The sequence below is a fragment of the Thunnus thynnus genome, chromosome 19, assembly GCF_963924715.1.
Source record: "Thunnus thynnus chromosome 19, fThuThy2.1, whole genome shotgun sequence".
Taxonomy (NCBI): Eukaryota; Metazoa; Chordata; class Actinopteri; order Scombriformes; family Scombridae; genus Thunnus; species Thunnus thynnus.
Window position 1 is genome coordinate 13860919 of NC_089535.1, and position 22999 is coordinate 13883917.

General features: G+C 40.6%; 1 protein-coding gene across 1 annotated transcript in view; it reads right to left on the minus strand.

The window, feature by feature from the left end:
- Positions 1 to 17035, minus strand: part of pappaa (pregnancy-associated plasma protein A, pappalysin 1a) — a 91344-nt gene extending 74309 nt beyond the window's left edge. The window contains exons 1-4 of the mRNA XM_067574549.1: positions 15882 to 17035; positions 8850 to 9954; positions 782 to 927; positions 221 to 514 (exon numbers count right to left, since the gene is read on the minus strand). Of these exons, the coding sequence (XP_067430650.1) occupies positions 221 to 514; positions 782 to 927; positions 8850 to 9954; positions 15882 to 16272 (1936 nt within the window). The 5' untranslated portion in view covers positions 16273 to 17035. The remainder of the gene's footprint in view (positions 1 to 220; positions 515 to 781; positions 928 to 8849; positions 9955 to 15881) is intronic.
- Positions 17036 to 22999: the final 5964 nt, after the last annotated feature.

Here is a 22999-nt window from a genome sequence, read left to right on the forward strand (position 1 = left end):
ACATTAAACTTTTGCACAAAATGAGTGACATGAAAGGATGTGCCCCCTACTGTGTTTTCCCCATGAAATGTCCCTGCTAAATTCCACACCTGTCTCAGTATGCACACAGAGTCAACAAATTCCTCTATGGTGATCTCTGTGTGTCAGTTTTTGCATGTGAGAGGTACGGTATAACTGTGGCCAGGTAAGCAGCAAAACACATGTGGAGGCTCCATCTCACCTGCATAACTCATGTAGTTGTTAAACGGCGTGTGTGTGAAATGTCGACAGCCACAGGTTTCATTGCCTGGTTCTGGATCATGGCAGCCTTTGTATTTTGGTGTGGGGTTGGTGTCCTCACACAGATCTCCAGTCTCCATTGAGGGCTCTGTCTCCAAGCATGCGTCATTACACGACTCAATCTCTGATATGCCTTTAAACACGTGGTAAAGCCCAAGACTGTGACCGATCTCATGGACCATTGTGTCAGTGTGACCGAATGTACCATAGAAGGAAGGGTTCAGCACAATTCCACCTGAGAAAATACATATGAAGAATAGACACATAAACAAGTACATGAGTAAGTAATTGTGGAACTAGGGTAAGATTCAGACAATGCATTATTCATGAGCCACCTCAGCTTCATTATCACCTTCTTCCCTGGTAGAGCAGTGATGAAGACAGAAACTGCTTGGGGCTTGAACTGTAATTACTCAAAATCAACAATCTGGGCTGCCAAAGAGGGGGGTGTGTGCATGTGAGTGCGCATGCATGCATGCATGTGTTTTTATTTGTCTTCTACCCAAATGTGTGAGGGCTTCTTTGTCCCAGGGCCAAGTGGCAACACCCGCCAGATCTTCATCAGAAGAATTGGCAAAGAAGACATTCAGGTGAGTCGAGCCATCCAAATGCAGAATCTCTTTGAGCTCTTTCACATCGAAATAGGCTCTGGAAAATAAAAAAGAGAGAAAAAGAGTATTTCACATTAAGTGAATAGCTTTACAATGAGAATAGTCTCTTCGCAGTGAATACAGATCTCACCAAGGCAAAGTTTTACAGACAACAACAGTGTCCCTTGCCAAAAAGAGATTATGGAGTGTGATCTCTGAGGAAAACAGCTCAGAATTAGGCCTCTGTTGAATTCAAATATTTTCTTAAAGTGTACTGGCAATTGCAATGGCCCTTAAACCAACAGAATAAAGGTTGGAGAAGAATGAATAACCTGATGACGTCAAAACGGTTGGTGTTTTAAGCCAATATGCCCAACTAAATAAAGGCTTTTAATGTAACTTCTCTCTTTGCTCTGCCTGCAAACCACCTTGTAGTTTGAAAGTCCCATAACAATCGATGTTTTTGTCACTTTTTACTACAAAGGCTGGATTTTTTTGGTAATTTTGTGACTAGAAGCCCTGGTCACAAAATCATTTATTAATAATAACTTATTAATGGGTGTGAATGGGGCTAGTAAAAATGTTGACCAGTTGAGTAATTTGTTCTCATTCCATTAAGTTTAATTGCAGTCCCTGCTCACTTACACTTGTGTAATGGAAAAAAGATTACAGACCATGTTGTTGATGTTGTTGTCTACAAAGTACAAGAGGCAAATAAACAGTACAATAGGCCAAATATGCAGCTATGGGCGTATAGTGCTCTTTGAGTTGAATTCTCACTTGCAGAGACACTAAATGCCAAGCCACAATGTTTTTGTGCGCATAATGATGTCGGGTGTTTTATGTTGGAAGACAGTGAATCATCCCATAAGCAGTATAATAAAACATTTTTTTCCCATTATTTTGTAACAGTAAGAGATGTCATGGCAACCCACATAAATACCAAACAGGTGTTGGTAGGAATAAATCTACTTTACCAGCAGGACTAAAAATAATCTGGGATTTTTGGACATCATAATATTGTGACGTAAATGTTTTCTCATGGTCTTACAGGCTGCACTGCAATAAAATTACGCTTATTTTGTTTTATTTGAATAGACTCATGAGTGAAATAAACAGTGAATGACTGTTTAGCTATCTTATCCACATATGATATTTGATATTAGATATTAAAATCTTACCCTTAGTCCCAAATATATTGCATAATGTATTATACTCTATTAGCAAAACCATGAAATAGAGCTTTGTGGTTGCACGTAGCACAAAACGTGTTGTCAACATCTCAGATCAGCCTGACTCATTCAAATCTGCTTGAGACTTCAATTAATCACTCAGGTATTTAACTATTCTTCTGCTTCCCTATCAATGACATAATGTTTTATCTCAGGCCCTGGGAATACTAACGGCAGCACTAATGACTGCAATCATTCAATACAATGAGGTATCTCCAGCAGTGAAACTGTCATTCATTTTATGAACACATCAAACACATTGTTCTCTATGAGCCTGGCTGGTGGTCCTGGCAAACAGCATCAACAAGCTCAGTCATCTCTTGGAAGAGTCCATAATCTGTTGCATATGCTCAAGTGTCAGTTTATTCTGTTCCTTTGGCTTTATAAGGCTTTGGAAATAGATACGCAATGGATACAAAAATGGGAGTTTATCAGAAACAAAACATGCCTTACTATCACAAATTAGATCCTCTTTGGATGTTTTGACCTAGTTTGCATGACCTACTTGCCCGCCTCATTTTTTTTGTACTCATATTTTGTACGTTCTTGGATCATAAGATTAAGTGCAACAACAGTGAGGCTAAAACAACATACAGCACCTGACCCAATACAGCTGAGAGAGGCGACCGTGAATTTAACCATCCTCTCTGGTTAAATGTGTAATAAACGGTAAAATAACACAATGTAATCTCTCGCTGGAACAAATAAACCACATGCTGTTGGCACTCTTTTGTAAATGGTAGCCGATGTCTTGCCATCATACATGTTTAAGTCAGTAGCTACATATTGGAATAATGAATAAAGTCTGGTTTGGCGTGTACTGGCATAAAAATGGACAAGCATGAAAGAGAGTAGGTGAAATAAAAGTAGGGTTCTCAGAACGGAACCTACATGGTGAAAAGCAGGGTGATGGAGAGACAAAAGAGAATCACGTAGGTGGTAAACATGCTGATAAATTACAGTGTGGCATTGTAAACATGAAATACAGTGTAGGAATGACTTTTGTTAGCTATCAGTGACAATGTTTGCCAAATAATGAAGATTGCTTAGTCATATCTGGGTTACTAATGCTATGTAGCAGGGTCAATTTGCACTTGTACCACATTATCACACTATTTGTTTACATGAACTACAAATCAGTTTTGATATTTTATAGTACATTAGCAAAGAAAAATGCAACATTGTCACAGTTTTTGGTCATTTCAGTCACTTACGTTGTACAAATCTTTAAACATATATACAATTTAATTTTGTACTACAAATGAATCGTTTTGTAAAAGTAAATGTCATGCTTTGGTTTTTGTGTGCATGTATGATTTATATAAGTCCACTTAAGTGAGCAAATATAATGATAAAAGCAAAATTTCAAAGACTATGAAGTTTATTTACTCTTCCACTCAACGGCTGACTTGAAATAAAGTATATTCACACTATGCTTTGCATTGTGGTAAAGTTACAAGGTGGTTCATAGTCCCACTGGACTTACAGACTCTGTATTTGATTTGATTTCTTTTGAGTATAATCTAAGGAGATTGAGGTTATCACCAACAATGTAGCCTACGCATTGGTGAAATTTCACTACTGTGACTACTGTTATCTCTGACATGTAACACAATTCATGATGAATGGCACTGTGATAAAAAATAATAATAAATAATAATAAGCTTAGAGTGGAGGGGATCAAATTTGACAGTTCATGATTTTATCTAGATTATACGGGGGAATTTGGGACCTAAGAGAAGTGTAACAGCTTGAGTGGTACCACTTCGGTGTTCGGTGTTAAGCCTGTTTCTCTCTTTTGGCGAGTTTTTATTTAATGTAGAAAGGAAATTCCAATTGCTGCTGCTGTTATTTTTATTAGACCATTTATTCTCTTCGATCAAAAAACATAACATTGTATTTGGAGTCTAGACTCAGAAGTTGATTATTAGACATGCAGAATCTATTCCGTACTCAGCATTTTTAAAATATATTTAATAAGCACTTAAAATGTGGCCAGCTGCACCAATGTGCTCTTTTTGGTTAATAGTTCTATGTTTGGAAAGCAAGTGTCTGCATAAAATATTAAAATTTGAGTGTAAACCCAGGCTGTCTCATAGCGTATGTTCAATGTAGCCTGAAGGAAGCAATTTAAAAGTCAGTAACACTGGTGTTTGGCAGTGTTCTGGAAGAATTTACACCAGTGAGAAATTTTTCCCACCGCGACAAGCCTGCTAAGGTTACCACCAATGCACATTTCATATGCAGCTACACGAAATGTTTCATAATATCTCTACAACCTTCGCTGGACAAGTCTCTCTGCCTCAAATCACAAGTTGGATAAAGAGCTGCTTAGTGAAGATGCACCGTTCCCCCGAAACAGACGTTTTGAATAAAGGGTTCAGTGTACCAAATGTTTTTTTGCAAGCCTATGTGAGAGCAACTGGGGGCACTCACTGGGGCCAGGTTAAAGGAGAGAAAGAGAGAACAGTAGATATAAGGTCCCTCTTCCTAATAATTTCAGGAATTTCATTATTTCCTTAGAAAATAATTTGTCCTGAGTTTTTGGACATGCATGAGGGGGGAAAGGGTCAGAGGGGTTTGATGCTGAAATGATTGAATCAGCAATGAATAAGAGCAGCAATCCTACTGTAAGGTCAAAACCTGTCTTATCTGAGTTCAATTATTTCAACGTCCTTGGCCCTGTTTAAAAAAAAAACAATGTGCATCACATGCTGGATTGATACACAGGCTTTCAGAGCAAAAACACACAGTTTTAGAATGGTCAGATTAGATAAATAAAAGATCCTTTGTGTGCCTGTGTTTGCATGTGTGTGTGTGTATGTGTGCACATATGCATGTTCTAGATTTCACACAATTGTCTAATGAACACATATGTGAAGATTTGGTATAGGCTTTGATGCACCGTAATGCATGTTTGTAGTCAGAACATGAATAGTTTGGGCCTTTCAAACACTCTGTCCTTCTATCTGTCCATCCACATCTTACTCAAACCTCCTTGCCAATAACCCTTTACCCCGCTTTACCCCGCCCCTGGTGTTCTCTCTCACTCTCACACACCCCTCAACTATTTCCCCATCCCATAGCCCCTGCTCCCCTCTCTTGCTTCTCATCATACATTTTTTCAGCAGAGATGAGCCACTTGGGAAGGAGAAGATTTTCCATGCATTTAACCACACCACTTTTCAGACATGTCCTGGGAAAAAAACAAAAAAAACTTGTAAAACAGAAAGAGAAAAAGATAGAGAGAAATTAAGGGAGGGAGAGAGAGAAAGGTAAGGTAAGTGCAGAAAACTGAGCATCACTGCAGGGCATCTGTTGTAGGGAGATCCAGGGGTACGTGTGGCAGCTCAAACTGCTGTGTTAATGCTTTTATATCTGATACATATTAAATGGGGGATTATGACTTCATCCATTTACATCCATATATAATTCATATAAGCCCATAAATTTGCCTCGTATACATATGTCTGGGGCAGCATAGTGTGAAAGCAGGGGTGAGCTGGCATGGCAATGACAGTCTCACGGCCAAGAACACTTTTAAAATTGGAGGGGGCCCTCAGCGCCCCTGTCATCAAGTCGGTCAACACCACAGCCCCTAAACCCATCATTCATCTCTGCCTTTATTACTATACTTGAACGCTCCTCTTTAACCTTCCAGCTTACTCCTCCTTTTTTTTCCAAGAAAGACACATGCATAAGAACTGTGTCAACGCTCAGATTCCAGAGATCCTGCCGTGACTGCTTGTTGTTGTGAACAGTTTGAAAAAGTGGGATTTAAATGGACGATGGGACTATTCAAAAGCCCCCAAAATCTTCAAGTTCCTATCTGAAGTAGGAGCTCCCAATCAAGAACCGGTATGAATACTCACAGTCCTGGCAGATGTTTGTGAACATCTTCCATTACAGCTAGCTACAACTCCCCTGCTTGACTAGTGGCCCATGTATGGCACCTGCTTCATACTTCACCCTCCCTTCTCCCTTATGCAGAGGGTTTTCTATCAGCCACCGTGAGAGCACAGGTGAAACTTCAACAACAGGTGCTTTTATAAGTGTGCTATGGCTTTAAAGGGGAAGTGCAAAGTCCTGGTATTTATGCCCAAGCACTCCATTATGTTTTATGGGATGGGGCCTTAAGGTTTAGACGACCAACTGTAAAACACCCAAGTTAAGGGCCCTGGAGATTAGCTCCCCGCACTGAGCTAGAATACAGCAGGGAGCGGGAGTGAGGGAGAGAGAAAGGGTGGTCCATCCATTAACCTGCCACAGTGAGAGGTATTGACTCAGGAGGGTGAGAGAGACAGAGGCCAAGGGAAAACAGATGACCTATTAGCCTCTGACAAAGCCAAGCCAGAACTTCATTTCCCAAAAACATATTGAGGCTGAAATGGTCCTAAGATCCACCTTACAAAGTTTGTGTATCCATCTTGCTTTAGCTTGGGAGGTGCTTCAAAGAGCATTTGAATTTCAGGTGCTCAAAGCCAGTTATTTCGAAACAAGTCTTAGTGACAGGTGCGTATGATCAAAATTGCCCTCTATCCAGTTTCTCGGATACTACATTGATCATTCATTGACAGTTTAACATGCATATCAGCGTCTCAAAAAACTTATTCCTTGTGCCCTTTGTTTTCTGCCTTTCTGCACACATCAGATAAATCCACACTGTATAAATTACAGCCACAATTTCAGATGTCCCTAGCTCCAGACAAAGGAATGTTCAGCCTTAAAATAAATGCTGTCAGATAACATCAAATACCACCAAAACCATAAGAAGTGTCAAAACCAAGGTCTGTGAAAACAATGCAAAATATTTCCCTCAGCCAAATGTTGAGGGAGGGGGCGGAGGGTTATTATCAATGGTATTTTCAGAGGAGAGACTGTGTCAGGACCACAGAGCTGCCTGTGTCCTATGTTATCCAGATTTTTTGAAAACACTACACGTAAGTGGTAACAGGTGCAAATGCTGCAAAAATAAATGCAGGACCTCACAACCATTGTTCCCCTACATACACAGTACATTGTTCATCTAGAATTCCATAATCAAGGAGGAATGTCAAAATGTTTGTAGTGCAGCTCTCTGCAAGTCTCTCCAGACATACCATAATCAAAGCAAAATAAGCAACCACTTTGGGAGATTATATCTATTTCGTTAGAATGAGAACTCTCTTGTCCTTTCTCTGTCTCTTTCTCTACTCTTGCTGGTATCCTTCCTTTCACAAGCCCATCTTTCAAATGCCCGCAGGGAGATTTGAACATTGCAACAGCAAGCTTTTTGCCAATTGTTGATGTCTAAATGAAGTAGTTTGCCCACCAGTTGATGAATGGGCTTCTAATGATGACTAAGCTGGAAGGGATGTGTTGGGAATTGAGAGATGGAAGCAACGGCAAACCCACCTGCTTTCCTCCTCTGATGTTGTTAATTAGATGTCATTATTTAGCTATTTAGCGGTCATTTTAAACAACAGGATAGTGCCAAATAGACAGCGCTTCCAGCTTAACTATGATTGAAAACAGCCTCCTTGATTCCTCGATTCATGCTATCAGAAAGACCCAAACAATCCCACACTTTAGGTCTACTAGTTTTTCTCCCTTTTGCTTGTCCCTACGTGACAGTGGTAAAAAATACTGACAAACATCTGAATTTCGGTCATTTTTGTCTCTTTTTCCGGCATAACCATAAACACCCCCTGCATTGTCCACAAAAATGTCTCAGTCTACTGTGTTGAGTTTCAGTGTACCAAGAAACAAACAATCCGACAATTGGAGGTCTGGCACAAACCTTATTACAGCGAATTCCAGAGATTTATTCTCCTTGCCAGCTTTTACTCATCATCTACAAGCCACAATGAGATTACCTCAAAAACAAAAATTTGTATGCATTTATGAAAGCCTCTGTATTCTTCTAAAGTAGTCACATAAAACCACATAATATCTTGCTTCATGTACAGCACACCTGGGAGAGTCTGTAATACTGGTTTTCACATGTAAACATTCTTCACTGTTTTTCGTGGAAAATTCTTTTAGGCACCCACGTTTTGGGACCTATACCTGCCTCTCCAGGAAACATGTCTGTCAGCGGTTTCCTGGAGAGAGTGGTATGTCTTTGAAATGATTTCCATTGCTACAAGCAAAAGCCATACTGGACTCTCTTTTCTGACCTCTATTTGCTCTAACACTGTGTTTACAATGTCACTCTTTCCAAACCAACTCCCCTCTCCAATCAAGCCAGCTTAATTAGGACCACTGGGTATAGGAGACGGAGTAGAAAGAGGTGGGGAGAGTTGTTGAAAAATGGATACAAAAATGAGCGGTCTGGCCTGTGCATTTGCTACCAGGAAACTCATCCTGTTGCGTTTGTTTTGCCCTGCTTAAGTGTGGAACACTGATTGAACCAGGCCAAGGCTAGATTGGACTAGCTGCCCCCTGAGGATTTCCCAGGCCACACAGGCTGGGAGTTGAGTTACACTCAGCCTCAGCCCAAATGGTCAGGAAACAGTAGGACTAGGCATCAGAACCTCTCTTCAGGGACACATGTATGGAGAGATTTGTTGTTTGATTTATTCTAAGCATGTGAGGCCATGATGTGGAATTGGTTTACCATAATTATTCAATCATGTCAAAAAATTTATCAAATTAAGCAAGGAATGTTGTGGTTAGTTAAAACTTTTTGGCGAATTAAACTAACAAAGAGTATTATCATTGCTGATGAAATGCAAAATCTGAAGAAAGTGATTGTGAAAATACTTACTTGTGTGGAGAAGAGCGGTTGAAGCAGGTCTTGGTCACATCCGTCACATTGGGGTTACAACAGTCACCAAGGTCATAGAAGAAGTTTTCCCAGTTACATTCGGGGTCACATATACCATTACCCTGCTTGTGCTCAGGGCAACGGTTCCGGTGCCCGGACATGCAGTCACCAGCATCATACCCTGTCAGCGGATGGTTGCATTCTGGGTCACAGTTATCATCACCGACTTTGCTGATATCACAGTTAGCTATAATCAGCCGGTTACGAAGGGAGGAATTGGTCACATTGTGAATGCTGAGCTCCCAGGTGATGTTGTAGGGACTAAAGGCATCATTTAGCTGCTGGTGCTGCAGGCTGATTTGGTGGTCTGATACGGTTGGCCTCGTCTGTGCATCATCCCAAATATTTATCACCCGATATCGTACTTTCTTGGGCCGTCGGAAGCTCCAAAGGTGGTTGTAGTTTTTGATGACCTCAACATTGTCACAAATCGTTTGGCCACAAGTTGGAGGCTCCAGTGTTGTGTCCAATAATCCTTCAGCATTTCCAACTCCACCACCACCCATAAAACCTAATCGTCCCCCCACTCCCTGCTCAGGTTGAGGAAAACTACCATCTTTCACAGTCAGCCACTTCCGGCCTGGTTGCTCAAATGTTTCACGGATGACCAGCTGAGGTATATCGTGGAGGTCCTCATGGCCCTGCATATCCCTGATAATCTGCCTCTGCCCTCGGGCCTGCCTCCATAGACCCACCCTTTCCACTGCCCCCCTGTAATTATGATTCAGTGCATTCCCCCCAATCATCAGCACTTTGCACTTTTTGGTCAAATGACTGAAGACATCACCCGATTGCTCCCGACTGACACCCACTTGGGCACCATTGACGAAGAGCTTCATATATACACCATCATATGTGACTGCGACATGTGCCCATTGATTGGGTATGTAGCGAGCATTGGAGTGGATGGAGGTCACTTTGTGGGCACGATCAGTTTTAAGGGAGAAGAAGAAACGAGGGTCACCGTGCCCATATTCACTAACTGCCTGGATGCCAAGCAGCCAGCCTCGGTCACTGGAGGCGTAGAAACATTTGTCGTAAAGGCCTGGAAAGAGAATGAAAAAAAAGTCAATCAATATGTGAATGCCTTTATATCCAAGTGTGGATGTGGATATGAACAAGACAAAATGAATATTAATAACAAAAAAGTACTGTTCATCATTCACCTGTAAAAGAGCTAATTTATCCTGGTGAAAACAACAAGGCAGCTATGGAAGAAATGCATTAATTGGTTATGTCATATTGACACCCTCACTACATCTTCCATTTCCATTAAAAGCTTTACTTGCCATGTGCACAAGCCACATATATCCGACTCTTAATGCTAATTCAGTATTTGTTGGTCAATATACAAGAAAGGTTTCAATGTATACATTTTACACACTGTATGGATCATTCTGGAATATTTTGAAGAGTTATTTCCAGAGGCAGACTGAAAATGTAGTTGAGATCAGGGAGCTAATGTATTAATATGATATATTTTTTGATATCTAAAGGCATGCTGTCCTGGAAATTGGGTTGAAGTGCATGTTTAACTAAGGGAGACCCCATGGAAATCTCTCTGTATAGGCTTTTCGTGAACACTGAATGCATTTAAAGTTGTTCGTGTAAATGTCCCTTGCCAGTGGGGTAGCCAGAAAAGGCTAGTTTTCTGCTAAAGCCTTGTTTTTGTAGAGGCACCAAAACACCTTTTTCCTGTTTCATTTGGACCATGTATGTCAGCTTCAGCATGGTAATGTGTTTTCACTTCTTAGGGGATCTCTGAATGCTAACTGTTTGTTTGTTTAGTGCTTGTTGAGGTACGTATGTGCAGGCGCACAAGTTCAGGTCTATGCGTATGTATGTGTGTTTGTTAATGCACGTTTGTGACTATCTTGCATAGATCCATAAAGTATAGTCATGGTGTGCAAAGATTCCAAAGCACCTTGACATGTCTCACAAGGTCCATCTCAGCATGAGAAAGTCTGTGTGTTCACAGGTGATCCTGAGGAGAGAGCTGGACTCCAGCCGTGTCACAAGAATACATCCCTCAGATTTGCTAATATCAGGTAGAGTAGCACTTCAAACTATGAGCGTTCTGGCAATTACATCAATCCACAATGTGACACTCAATCTGTGACCTGCACACCCAGCCCATATAGGTGTGAAGTGTCCTTTGCAGTTGCTTTCTCTCTCTCTCTGTCTGTGCAACAAATTCCTGTAAATACCCTTCATATTTTACTCTGCTACCCTCAGTATGGTCTGAAATTATAAGATGATTATAACAGTAACCATCACATCTTTGCCTCAACGTGCTTGTCCACTTCAGATGCCTTTGTCCCCCATCGATTAGGCTACCTGAGCCTGGAATAAGTGGCTGGCTAATGGTGATTGCACTGCCATCTTGCAAACTTTGACCTGTTTCTAATTAGATGCACACTCCAGTATGCATTCATTAACTTGGTTTTTCAATGGACTAATGTTCAAAGAGTGAGGGCTGGGTTCAGCATCAAGGTCAGTCCTTTGGTGGATGACGTTTTCAGGCTTTCCACTACACTGGAAGGAAAAAGCCTTCCATCTGTCAGCTAGTGCACTCAAGGCTAAAAGGTGTGCTAAAATGCTCGCAGGGCTCCTAGTGTAAACAGCTGTCATAATTCTGCCATGCTCAATTAATCTAACACACTACACTTTTCCAGACCCTGCACTGTGACTGGTCGGGCTCACACAAACACACCTACACACATACACCACACACACATACTTATAGAGACCTGCATATAGTATATATATATATATATATACACACACACACACTCCCATGCGCACAGTCAAATTGAAACACGAAGTACACATTTGTGTCCACTCAGAAATGCACACATACAAACACACAGGCACACACACTAAGGGATTTGCATGTGCACACGCTACGGTGGAGAGCTGTTCCTGTCAGGTTCAAAGGCAACCTTCCTCGCACTTGCCATTTGTCTTCTTCCAAGAAAAACACACTCAGGAAAAAAGAAAAAGTAAAAAAACACACATACACACACAAAGAAAAATGTCACAAGGACTTGATAAAAAGCAGGGAGGAAGGGAACAATGAAGACTCCGTTTACTTTTGAGCTGTTCTGGCTCTGAAAGGTCAAAGAAAGGCACTTTTCATAGTCATACCAAAGTGACCGCCGCAGCAATTTCCCTGAAAAAACAATGGAAAATTCCATTGATACTTAAAAAAACAAACTTAACGAACATAACAAGGATATTGATTATAAAAATGTCATCATGTCACTTAAAAACACTTGACTTTAAACATTTAACTTGGCTGTCAAGTTTGAATTAATTTAACTGTTAAATGCTGGTTTTAATAAGTCATAAATAATCTAACAAAGGTTTCACTTAAAAAAAATGTTTTTCCGTGCCAGATGACATAAATTAACACCACTTTTTCTGCACTGTAATTTACACTGTGACACTGACATCACAAAAACAACCTTCACATTAAATATGAGGACACAAGTTGGGATTTTGTAGTGTTTAACAGCACTTTTCCGAACATTTTAAATTAGCACAATAAGTCACTCGGTGCACAATGATAATAATGGTTCAAACTAATAAGACTATGAAGATGCTTCTGGTTGAGGTAATGATCGCTGAGGATAAGTGTTACACTCAGCCCTCAACCCCTCTTCAAACTCCAACCACTTGCCAGGTGATTAGTCATGTTCTCAAGATTATTCATCGTCCTCTTAGTATTCCAGTTACATCTGACTATAATGAAAAAGGGAGAGGCTCCAGTTTTTAAGTGTCCATGAAAAAAAAGGAACCCTCAACAAGGAAAAAATTTGTTTTTTACCTCTGTATCATCACACTAGATGACAGCACCGAGATATATCTGTTATCGCAGCAATTATCTGCCAACGTCTGCATATAATTGTCCCCAGCAGGTCATGGAAGAGAACCTCTGTTCCTCTTGTGATTTATTTTCCTCTTCCTTTGATGCGGGACAACCCAACAGGACCCGGATACAAGGCTAATAGGGCACAACAAAGTTTGCATAACATTTGGACACAGAACTTGATGTTCTGGTTGTGTGTGTGTATGTGTGTGTGTGTGTTTGTGTGTGTGTGTGTGTGTGTGTGTGTGTGTGTGTGTGCATTATAACGGTTGAAATGCTTTTAAACCTGGTATCACTTCTGACCACATGTAACTGTCACACTAGGGAAATGGCAGCACAGGACTCACTTTTTTTGTTGTTGTTCACTTAAAAGGGCACAAGACTATCTACCTTTGTATTTGACGATGGTTTGATTAGTCATCTGTAGAGTATAAAGTAACAGCTATTGATCCTTGAACATCCTTCTTTTCACCCAAAAGTGGCAGAGCAAGAACCCATCCAAATCAGCTAAACCTCTCCAAAGAATTCTTATAAGAAAACCAGTTAATTCCACTTAACAACTTACGTTCATTACATTATCAACCCAGGGCAAAAGCATATACAAATGCAACTTTATCAGTCTGTGACTTGAAGTTTCTCCTTCATAAGTCATGATAAATTGATGATCTTAAGAGGTCAATTACATTCCTCTCATCTATTGTTCCTAAATGGAGTCAGAAGAATCTTGTGGGCACGAGAAAAACAACTCAAAAACAAAGACAAGAACAAGTCAGCAGGATTGGACAAGGATGCAGAAGTATACTGCGGGGCTTTGAGTATTCATTTATCAAGCAGAGACTGTGTTCATTGTATATGTGTCTGTTTGTTACCCTGTATGATTCCCTAACTTAGCAAACGAACCGAAAACAACAACATAAGAAAACATGTAACAGGTATGAAAATTCAACTATGTAAGAAAGAAAGAAAAAAGAAATAAAGAGTGAGGGAGAGAAATTGTGTCGGTCAAAACAACACAGTTTTTAAAAAAACAGCTGCTGCAAACAACACTGCTGGGATCAAAACAAGGGGATGGAGCATTTTTAAAGGCGCTGGGATTTTTGAGGCCTGAATTGGATTTAAAAGATTAGGCTTTATTGAATTTGTCTGATCATCATATCTGCTCTCTTTAGGGCCCCTCTGGCACAAGCTCGACGGGAGCACATCTTAAAAAATGAACACATAAGATTACACATGAATAGTAATCTCTAGTAGGCAAAAGCCAGTGCGAGATGGGGGTGGGGCACAACAACAACACCTGTACATGTAAAGACATGCATATATTCATGCTCATGAACCTAAACACACATACCAATACACAATAAATCCAATACCAGAGTCATGACATATAGTAAATACCACATCTGTCAAGGCTATAATGATAATTTTCTGTTAAAAATTGTGTCAGAAGGTGTTTATTCAACTCTGCGGTAACTGTGGAGGTCGTAGTTTTGTGTTGTTGTTGTACTGGATTGCATTAAACTGTGCAGATGTTCCTGTTATTGTGTCCATCCTCTGTAAATCTAAGAGTCACTCAGGTCACAACAGACCCTCTCACCCCCCCACCCCCCCCCCCCCCCCCCCCCCCCCCCAATTTCAGACTCTTACAAGGGATTGGCTTTGCAGAGCATGTCCCTGCCAACTGGCTACCACTACCTAAAAGTGTACTGCATCTCAATATCCCCCCCCCCACACACACACACACACACTTGAGTGATTATGTATATATGTGTGCGTGGGGTGGGTGTGGGTGGGTGGGTGCATGGTAAAGGGGGGAGGAAGGGTTGAGAGAGCCAGACAGATAGAAAATAAAGGAACAAGTAAATTTGCTCATACGGTTTAGTTAAGTCCCTGAACGTGCAGTCTGACATACAGGAGGCTGAGGAGGACTGAGTTCAATTCAGTTCAATTCAGTTCAAAGGCAGCCATCTGCACAATTACTGTAGCAGGCAATGTGTTGTGTATGCAACGCTCCCTATCGGCAAGGCACAGCTACAAAAAAACTGTCCCATACTGTATTGCACAAAAGCGCTATTGGTCAAAACAGATGATGCAGAACAGTTTTTAACACCTCTCTAGTGTGCCTTTACGCATGGCTGCAGACCTGGCAGCGCAAAAAAGGAGTGCGCACAGATGACATCTACAAAGTATCAAGCTTTCCTCTGACGACAGGGATCTATTCAAGTGTCTGTGTGTCCTCCTCTGCGCAGTCAGTTAACAGAGATGCATCATCATTATCTGATCGCGCCCTTTAATTAGAAACTCGCCCAATAACCTGTGTTTTCGCTCTGCGTTATGGAGAGACTGTAACACCCAGCCGGTCACCATGACCACGAAAGCGCACCGCCATGCACTGCACAAGCACCAAGCAGGACATTTTCGTGCAAGAGGGGGGAAACCCTGGATCTCTCAGTGCTGTCTCGTAACTCCGGTAGCCAATCCAAGGGTGTCGATTTTGGGGGACACTCAAGATTGCGGCTTGAGCTGCAAGCTTTGAGCGCCTCCACATACAGCGACTCTCTGCCGCTTTGTGCCTGCCGTGACGTGCTCGCTCACAAAGTTTTGGCCATTACATCATAGTTTTAAAATAGCCAAGTCGGCTCAGAGAAATTACATTTTACGCACAGTGACATCAGCTGCCGGTCAAATGATGCAGTAGCCGATATCTGCTGCCCGTACTCCTCACTTAGATTTTTATGATCATAATTCTATAGTGGGGAAAAATGGGAAGAAAATACATTTGAATATTGCAACCATATTGCAGCGATATCTCTCTGTAAGGTGGCAAACTTAAATGTGATCAAAATCTTTAGTGACCCTATGGTTGCACTACCTAAAATATCCGCTGTACTTTTCAGAGCATTACATCATTGTCTAGTCTGATAGATGAACTCATTTTCAACTCACTGAAACTGCATGTTGCTTTGTTTGATAGACTACATGACACTGGGATAAAATGCTGCAGATTTTGCATGTTTTGCATTTAACTCACCAGTTTTTGGAGTTAGACTTATAAAAAGGAGTTGGGTTGACAGTGTGGATTGAGGATGTGTAGACTATCCTACCTGCAATCACCGTGGGTGATCGTTGACCTCCCTCCGGTTTGATCCACATCTCCAGAGTGAAATTTCCTCTAGGTATCTCCACGCCAGGCTTCAGCCGTAGCTGATCTCCCCTGCCGGTAAAATAGACAGCTTTCCCCCGGTCTGGAGAGTTCATCTCCGCCTGTGAGGAGCGCCGACGCTGGCGAAGCACCCGTCGCTCCAAGCCGGGCAAAGACCGTTTGCCCCGGGGCAGACGTGTGGCACAAGCCCCTGGGAAGGTGGCTTTCGCCTCCCTAATGCGCACCAACTCCCTCTTGGATCTCCCCTTTCTCCGGACTGTCCCGCACTCTGATCCAAAACACAAGATGAGAATCACCAGGCAAGACACCCAGGGAGATGTCCAAAGTTTCATTTTTCGGGAGAGGAAATTGCAAAAAAATATTTAAAATAAGAAAGAAAAAAATAATAAAAGAAACAACGGGATAACTAGGGGAAAAAATGTATGTCCACAATGTTCTCCTCTTTGGAATCCTCTCGAGTTTTTCCTTCTCTCTTTTTACAGCGGTAGAATGTCAAACCGTAGAAACTGTCTAAATAAACCCATAAAGCTATGCTGTTTTCCCCTCTTTATAATGCTAAGCCACGACCCCCTCTCTTAAGCAAAACTACTCTGGAGACATTCAGGGGACACAGGAATATTTGATTCATGTATGTGTTCCACGGTGCCTTTTCAATGGGTCCCATTTAGCCAAAGGGATGACTAATAAGTAATCAATCAAGAGGGGGGTCCGGCCGATGCCCCCCTCATCCCCTTTGGACGGTAGGAGTTACTCGCAGAAATCCACAGTTGTCCGCCAAGCTCTTGTCACACCTTTTTGTTGTTTCCTTATCCTACCCGTAAAACAGCATAAGAAATTGCACATATTAAATTCCAAAGAAAAGTGACAACAAACCGACCTCTCATATTTATTACAGGAAACAAGAGGTGAATTGTGGTCAAAAATGGTATCCAAACTTCCCTTTGCCTATGTGCCTGCACAAAAGTTGAAATGCACTATAATATCTGGTAAGGCGAAAGAGAGAAAGAGGGACAGAGAGCTGCAGAAGTAAGCATCGCGGTCCTCATTGATTGCCTGGAGCAGATACACTTGGAGGAGTCGGAGCTCGTCGTCCGCTTTAGAGGCAGTTTCTCCCCTAAGTCTTTTTAAGAACAACTCATGTTTCAAATGTTCCGGGGCTGTGTTTTTTTCAAAGTGGGAAGTCACACAGGTAGGCAACTCTCACTGACGGTAATTCTCTCTGTGGCACATAGTGATAGGATGGTGTTTACGGAGTTTGGAAGGCGTATATGTATCCCTCTAGCGGTTACAATTTAAACAATCCAACACTTCCATCAAGTCCCCAACACAGGACCATAGCCATGCACTCTGAGGACATTAAAGAAATATCCAAATCCGCCTTATTCTTGATTGAAACCTTTCCTGAAAGCTCTGCTTTAGAGTTTATATCATATTTAAAGTCACAGATTTTGGCACATTCCTCAACACTTATATGGAAGCTTAAATGGATGCTCCTTAGTGTAAATGTTTAAAATATTTACATTATGTAGAGACTGTGCCAAATATTATTTAGAGATCAAAGCTTGTATTTTGTAATGTTGAAAATTAACAATTACAATTATCATTTGTAACCAAAAGAAATAAATAACATGCAAAATTAAAAAATCAAGGAAAATCATCTCAAAACATGGTTTACTCACTGACTTTTGGGAAAGTCCTCCATTTTAGGTTTGGCAAAGCATGATTTATTCTATAGAGATAGACCGAACTGTGCTGTCAAAGCCATAGTTCCCATTAACATAAAATAAGTAAGCAGTAAATCAAAGTAATGAGAGAACAATAACAAAGTCATAGCAATTTTTGTCCTGTCTTGAATTAACTTTATTTAATGGATCATATTACATGTCTGTTTTTGCTGATTTTAGCCACAAAATGGCAATTAGTGCACTTATGTGAGTATTCTCTGACTGCGAATGTTTGTCCCAAATTTCTATTAGGAAGGATTTTTGTCAACTGGATTTGAAAAAGAAAATTTAAGGGATTTTTAAGGTTCAGCTTGAGTCACACATACTAAAGTTTACTGACCCGTCACTTTAGATGGATGTAAGTTTGAAAACCACACTCTCGACTAAGGTTTGTGAGTCTTTGACACCGGTGACAGACCTCTTTGTAAGTCTCAGCTGCTGAGTGAGATGAAAACAATCCTTTTGTTCAGTGTTACTGTTCCTCCAAGAACATTTTGACACAGAAGAGGGAGTGACTTTTTACCTTTAATGGCTTTCCATAGAGACAGTCAGCTGGAATGTCAACGTGTCCTCTCTGTTCTCTCATGGTTGTTTGTTGTAAATGTGTGTTTAGACAGCCAAAACTTGCCACCTACCATAAGGGGAAGAGGGAACAAACATTCAATATTTGCTTTCTTCTTCATATGGTGTTGCGACTTTGGGCCGCATATTTCCTTTTGTGCCTCGAGGCAGGGGGGGGAATGATATATTGGAAGGTGTTATGACCTTGAAAGTTGCTGGGAGAAAAGTTTCACATGGACCACAAATTTAAAACTTGTCAAAGGAGACAGTGGATAACTTTGAGTATCCGAACCATCACACGATAGGTTGTTAACACATTCTCCTTTCAGATTTGGTTGAGTGGCAACGCTTCCATCTCTTTTAAAGAGTTTTTAGGGGAGCAACTAATGATAAGTTTCATCATTGATTAATTTGTCGATTATTTTCTCAATTAATCAATTAGTGGTTTGGGGGAAAAAATGTCCAAGATGCAACCTAAAATGTCTTGTTTTGCCCCGAATGACAGTTAACAACTCAAAGATATTCAGTTTACTATCACAGAAGACTAAAGAAAACAGTAGATATTCTCATTTAAGACACTGGAACCAGAGAATTTGGGCATTTTTCTTGAAAGATGACTCAAAGCGATGAATTGATTAGCAAAACAGTTGCTGATTAATTTTCTGGTGATCAACTAATCATTGCAGCTCTAATGCTGGTCACTCCTGATTCCCATGAGACTGCTTGCTTTGGATGTATGCATTGTGGTCAAATGTCAGGTAATTATATCTCCTTAAAAATGACATTATAGTTGCGTTAGCATCATGGCCATTAAATGTGCTCACATTGAAAATATAAAACTTTAAACTTTTTTCAATTAGCCTATATTTTTTTGTCAGCAAAATACTACTGGATCACAGATTTGAATGTAATGTAGTATTGTGATGTAGTGCAAGTCAATTCTCATAAAACTGACTTGATATCGGGAGTTAACACTGAAGGGAAATGGAAATGCAAACCCACTGAGGTGACAGAGTATCATGACAGAAGGTGAAAGACTTCTCCAGTCCTGTAATTACATTCTCCACTTTTTTACCCAAGACTGTCACTCTCTTTCTCTCTGTAAAGGAACATGAGTGCTGAAGATAGAAAAGATGACCTAATGTCTTACAGTCAGCATCCTTTCAGGTTGGTACACTATGTACAGACTAGAGGGGGGGAGAAAAAAAAAAAAACCTCTGAAACATGCCCACATAAAGGTCATCCACCATCCCTCTGTTATGCAAGGAGATTGAGTTGAATTGTTTTAGTTTAGTCTTGCACCCACCATCCAAAACCCCTCAGGGCATGGACCAATCAACATGCTCAAAGTTCAAACTGGGTGCCTCCCTGACTCCGCCATTTGCCAGTAAAACAGCGTCACAGTATCTCTCCTTTTCAAAAACAAGCTGATTCCCAGTTATTCCTGGATTCAATGGTGCAGGAAGACAACATCCCATCTTAACCCAATGACCTGTGATGTTTCGTGTCATGGAGCCCCGTGCTATTCTGCAAATCCCGCCGCAAATCTGAGGCGGTTCATAAAGTAGAACCCACTGCATGGCTTTCACAAGGACAGCATGTTAAGATCAGTCAGGGGTCAAGAGTGAATAAAAACACCACTGGACAAACACAAAGCTTTGACATTGCAAGCATGTGCTACTAATCATAAAGTAAGATATGTGAAACCATATTAAGTCTTTCTAACAGCATGTTGTTCATAAATATTCTCATAAACTCTAGCTCCTCTGTGCTCCCATGGTGATCTGACCATTGCTGTCCCCCTATCACTTCTGTTTGGAGAAAAGTGGTTGCAGTATTGTACAATAATCCCACTACGTCATCCGAGTGACTGTGGAGCAGTGCAAGATAAATAGGAAAAAAACATTGTCCTTTAATCCATTAATGCACCAAGCTTAATCTGTGACTGTGGCTGTTCTAAAGTGCAAACCTAAATGCGTTTGCCTCTTTTTCTTTTTTTTTTTTTGTGGATGATCTGGAGAGTAAAATGATATACCCCCGAGTGTCAACAATGTTAACACATTAAAGAATAATGCAGATTAGGTTTATAATAAATATGGGGAAATTCTGAATGCTTGAGAGAAATAAAAGGGGAATAAAAGCTGTAGCGACAATAGGATTCCATGATAGAGCCCAGAGCATTGTAAGGGTGGCTCTTTCTAAATATAATGCCGTTACAGAATACCCATTAAAGCCCTTAAGAGTATAATCCCGTGCTACCTACAAACTCATACAAGGTCGAACTTTGATTCTGTGATTCCATGTCACGCAGGTGGTCTCTGCTAAAAAAGAAACCACTTCCCAAAAAGAGTCATGCTAACTGAGATGTAGGTGTTGTTTGTTTAAACAGAGTATTGCAAAGATTACAGAAAATGTATACATTCGCATAAATCGGGTTTAATCTTTTCTAATGCTTATGACAGCTGTCATTTATATGCGCTTAGCATGGAAGGGCAGGCAGGCATACTATATATCAACGTTGAAAATAGAGACTGCTATTGTGTTACGGTTTAATAATCAAAACATAAGCAGTGTGTTGGCAGAACGGTACGTGAATTCATAGCAGAGAGTGGTCAGATTACTGTCTGGTGTGGATGCAGAAAATCAATAAAACGTCATACTTTGTAAATGAAAACTGAAATGTCAACTATTCCATCTTACTCCATGTGGATTAGTGAAGGAATCTACTGTTTTATTGACATTAATTTATCACAGAAAATTGAATGAAGTCAGATAGTAGATCATTCTAGATCCAGGCATACAGGGAGAAGTTCCTGGTTTTGTATCTGTAATTTAATCACCTCGCCTACGTGCATGTGTATCACCATGCTATGATATATCACATTCTAGCCAGTTTTTTCCCCATATGTCATCGCTATCCCTCCTCCTAATGCTCCAGTCTGCCCCTCTATCTTCCCTTATCCAAGTGCTACATCATTTATTAGTCATAGCCTCCAGCTGTGGAACAACAGAAAGTAAGAGAAGGCAGGATGTGACTAAGTTACATTTCTGCCTCTAGCTTTTCTCATCATAGAGAATTCTGTCTTTCTATACTCCTTGTCAGACTACACCTGTCTGTTCATCTGCACCTTTTAGGCAGGTTTTCGCTATTAAATTACAACTCTTTCCAAGAGTGAAAAGCAGTTTCAGCCAAGTTGCCAGCTAACACAATTCAGGATGAACAAAAACAATTGACAGAAGCATTTTAAGAAGCAAAGACATCACATATTAACACATCAAATCCACACATTATTGGTGGTAGTTTCAAATCATCATGAAATTATACATACTCGACTGTAAAACACAAACCTTCACACCTTTTATGCAAACTTCCCAGTCAGAAATAAGTCAGTCCTCACAGATAAACCTCAGGTTTTCAACACAGCTAAGTCAGAGGAACATGGATACATCTGAAAATGCAGTTTACATGTTGAAAGTTTTAAGTCTATTCTTGCATTTTTAGATTGTTGACTAAAAGTTTGCTTATCTGCACTGTAAGACTAAAAAACCACCTCCCAAAAAATCTAATTTTCTCTTTCTTCACACTATTTTGGTTAAATGGTTATATATAACAGTATCTGGTAAGCAGTCTGGTTGAATGGTAGATTTTTTTGAGAAACCACTGATGCACTTCGCCCAACCTTAGCAAGGTGAAGCTCACTTTCGTTACAGCTGACTCTCTCTGTGATCGCTTATTTTGCATTCTAGCAGATCTGATCAACCATCCAAACATCCTGCTTTTTCTGTTGTCAGACAACTGTGCTAGCAAATTAATGCACAACAGAGTTGGAGGTGGCATGTCATGTTTGTAAAAGCTTGATTGCATGAAAATTATACATCAGTGTTTTCGAATAACTTAATTTTCCCACCCGCAATACAATGCAAGACTGGCATTCAACTGTGTCTGCTTTGGAGTGTGTTTTTTTTTTTTTAAAAAAAAGTTCTGTTTTAGGTACTTGGAAATGAATGAAGATGGAATGCCAAAACTCAACAAACAATGCTTTTGTTAAAAAAAAAAAAGATGTACACGTTTATCACCACTCCAGCATGGCTAGATTGATTAGTCAGTACAATAATTTAGCACTGAATTGTCTTTCCATGCCAATATTTTTGCATTCTTGGGACTCTCTGAGCAGATCAATTATTTTAAAAAGGTAGAAAGAATGACAAAATAATTTAAAAGGAGGGCTGAAGCTCAAAGTGGTCCCAAAGTAAATAGCAGCTATTTCAGTTGGGCACTTCAGGAAATACAGAACCACGCTAAACATCACATCATTGTCTACATATGTAAATTTACATAAGCAAATGTTCCTCATCATCTTCACATCCAGGATTTTGGCTGCTGTTGTGAGTTGTGTGGTAAACAATAACCCATTATGGGTCCCCAACGGCAACCAAGGCTTGCCCTTGGTTTAACTCTGTTGCTTGTGGGGAAGAATTATATGTGCAGGGGTGCAGAGTACGGCACAGTCAGCACACCACCGCTTGCCACCACTACTGCCCCTCCGTCTAGACGTTAGAGCACGTCCATATGGAGATGGTTAAAAAGCTCATTAGCTGGCCTACTTGAAATACAGTTGCAGTGACGCTTGTCCATAAAAACACAAAGTAGAGTGGTTTCTGCAGTGGTATTAACCAGGTTAAGGCATCAAGCCCCCAGGACTGACAACAATTTGGCGCAGGCCTTCAATTCACCAAATGATGGCTGAAACTGAACGCTTTCCAAGAAAGGAAT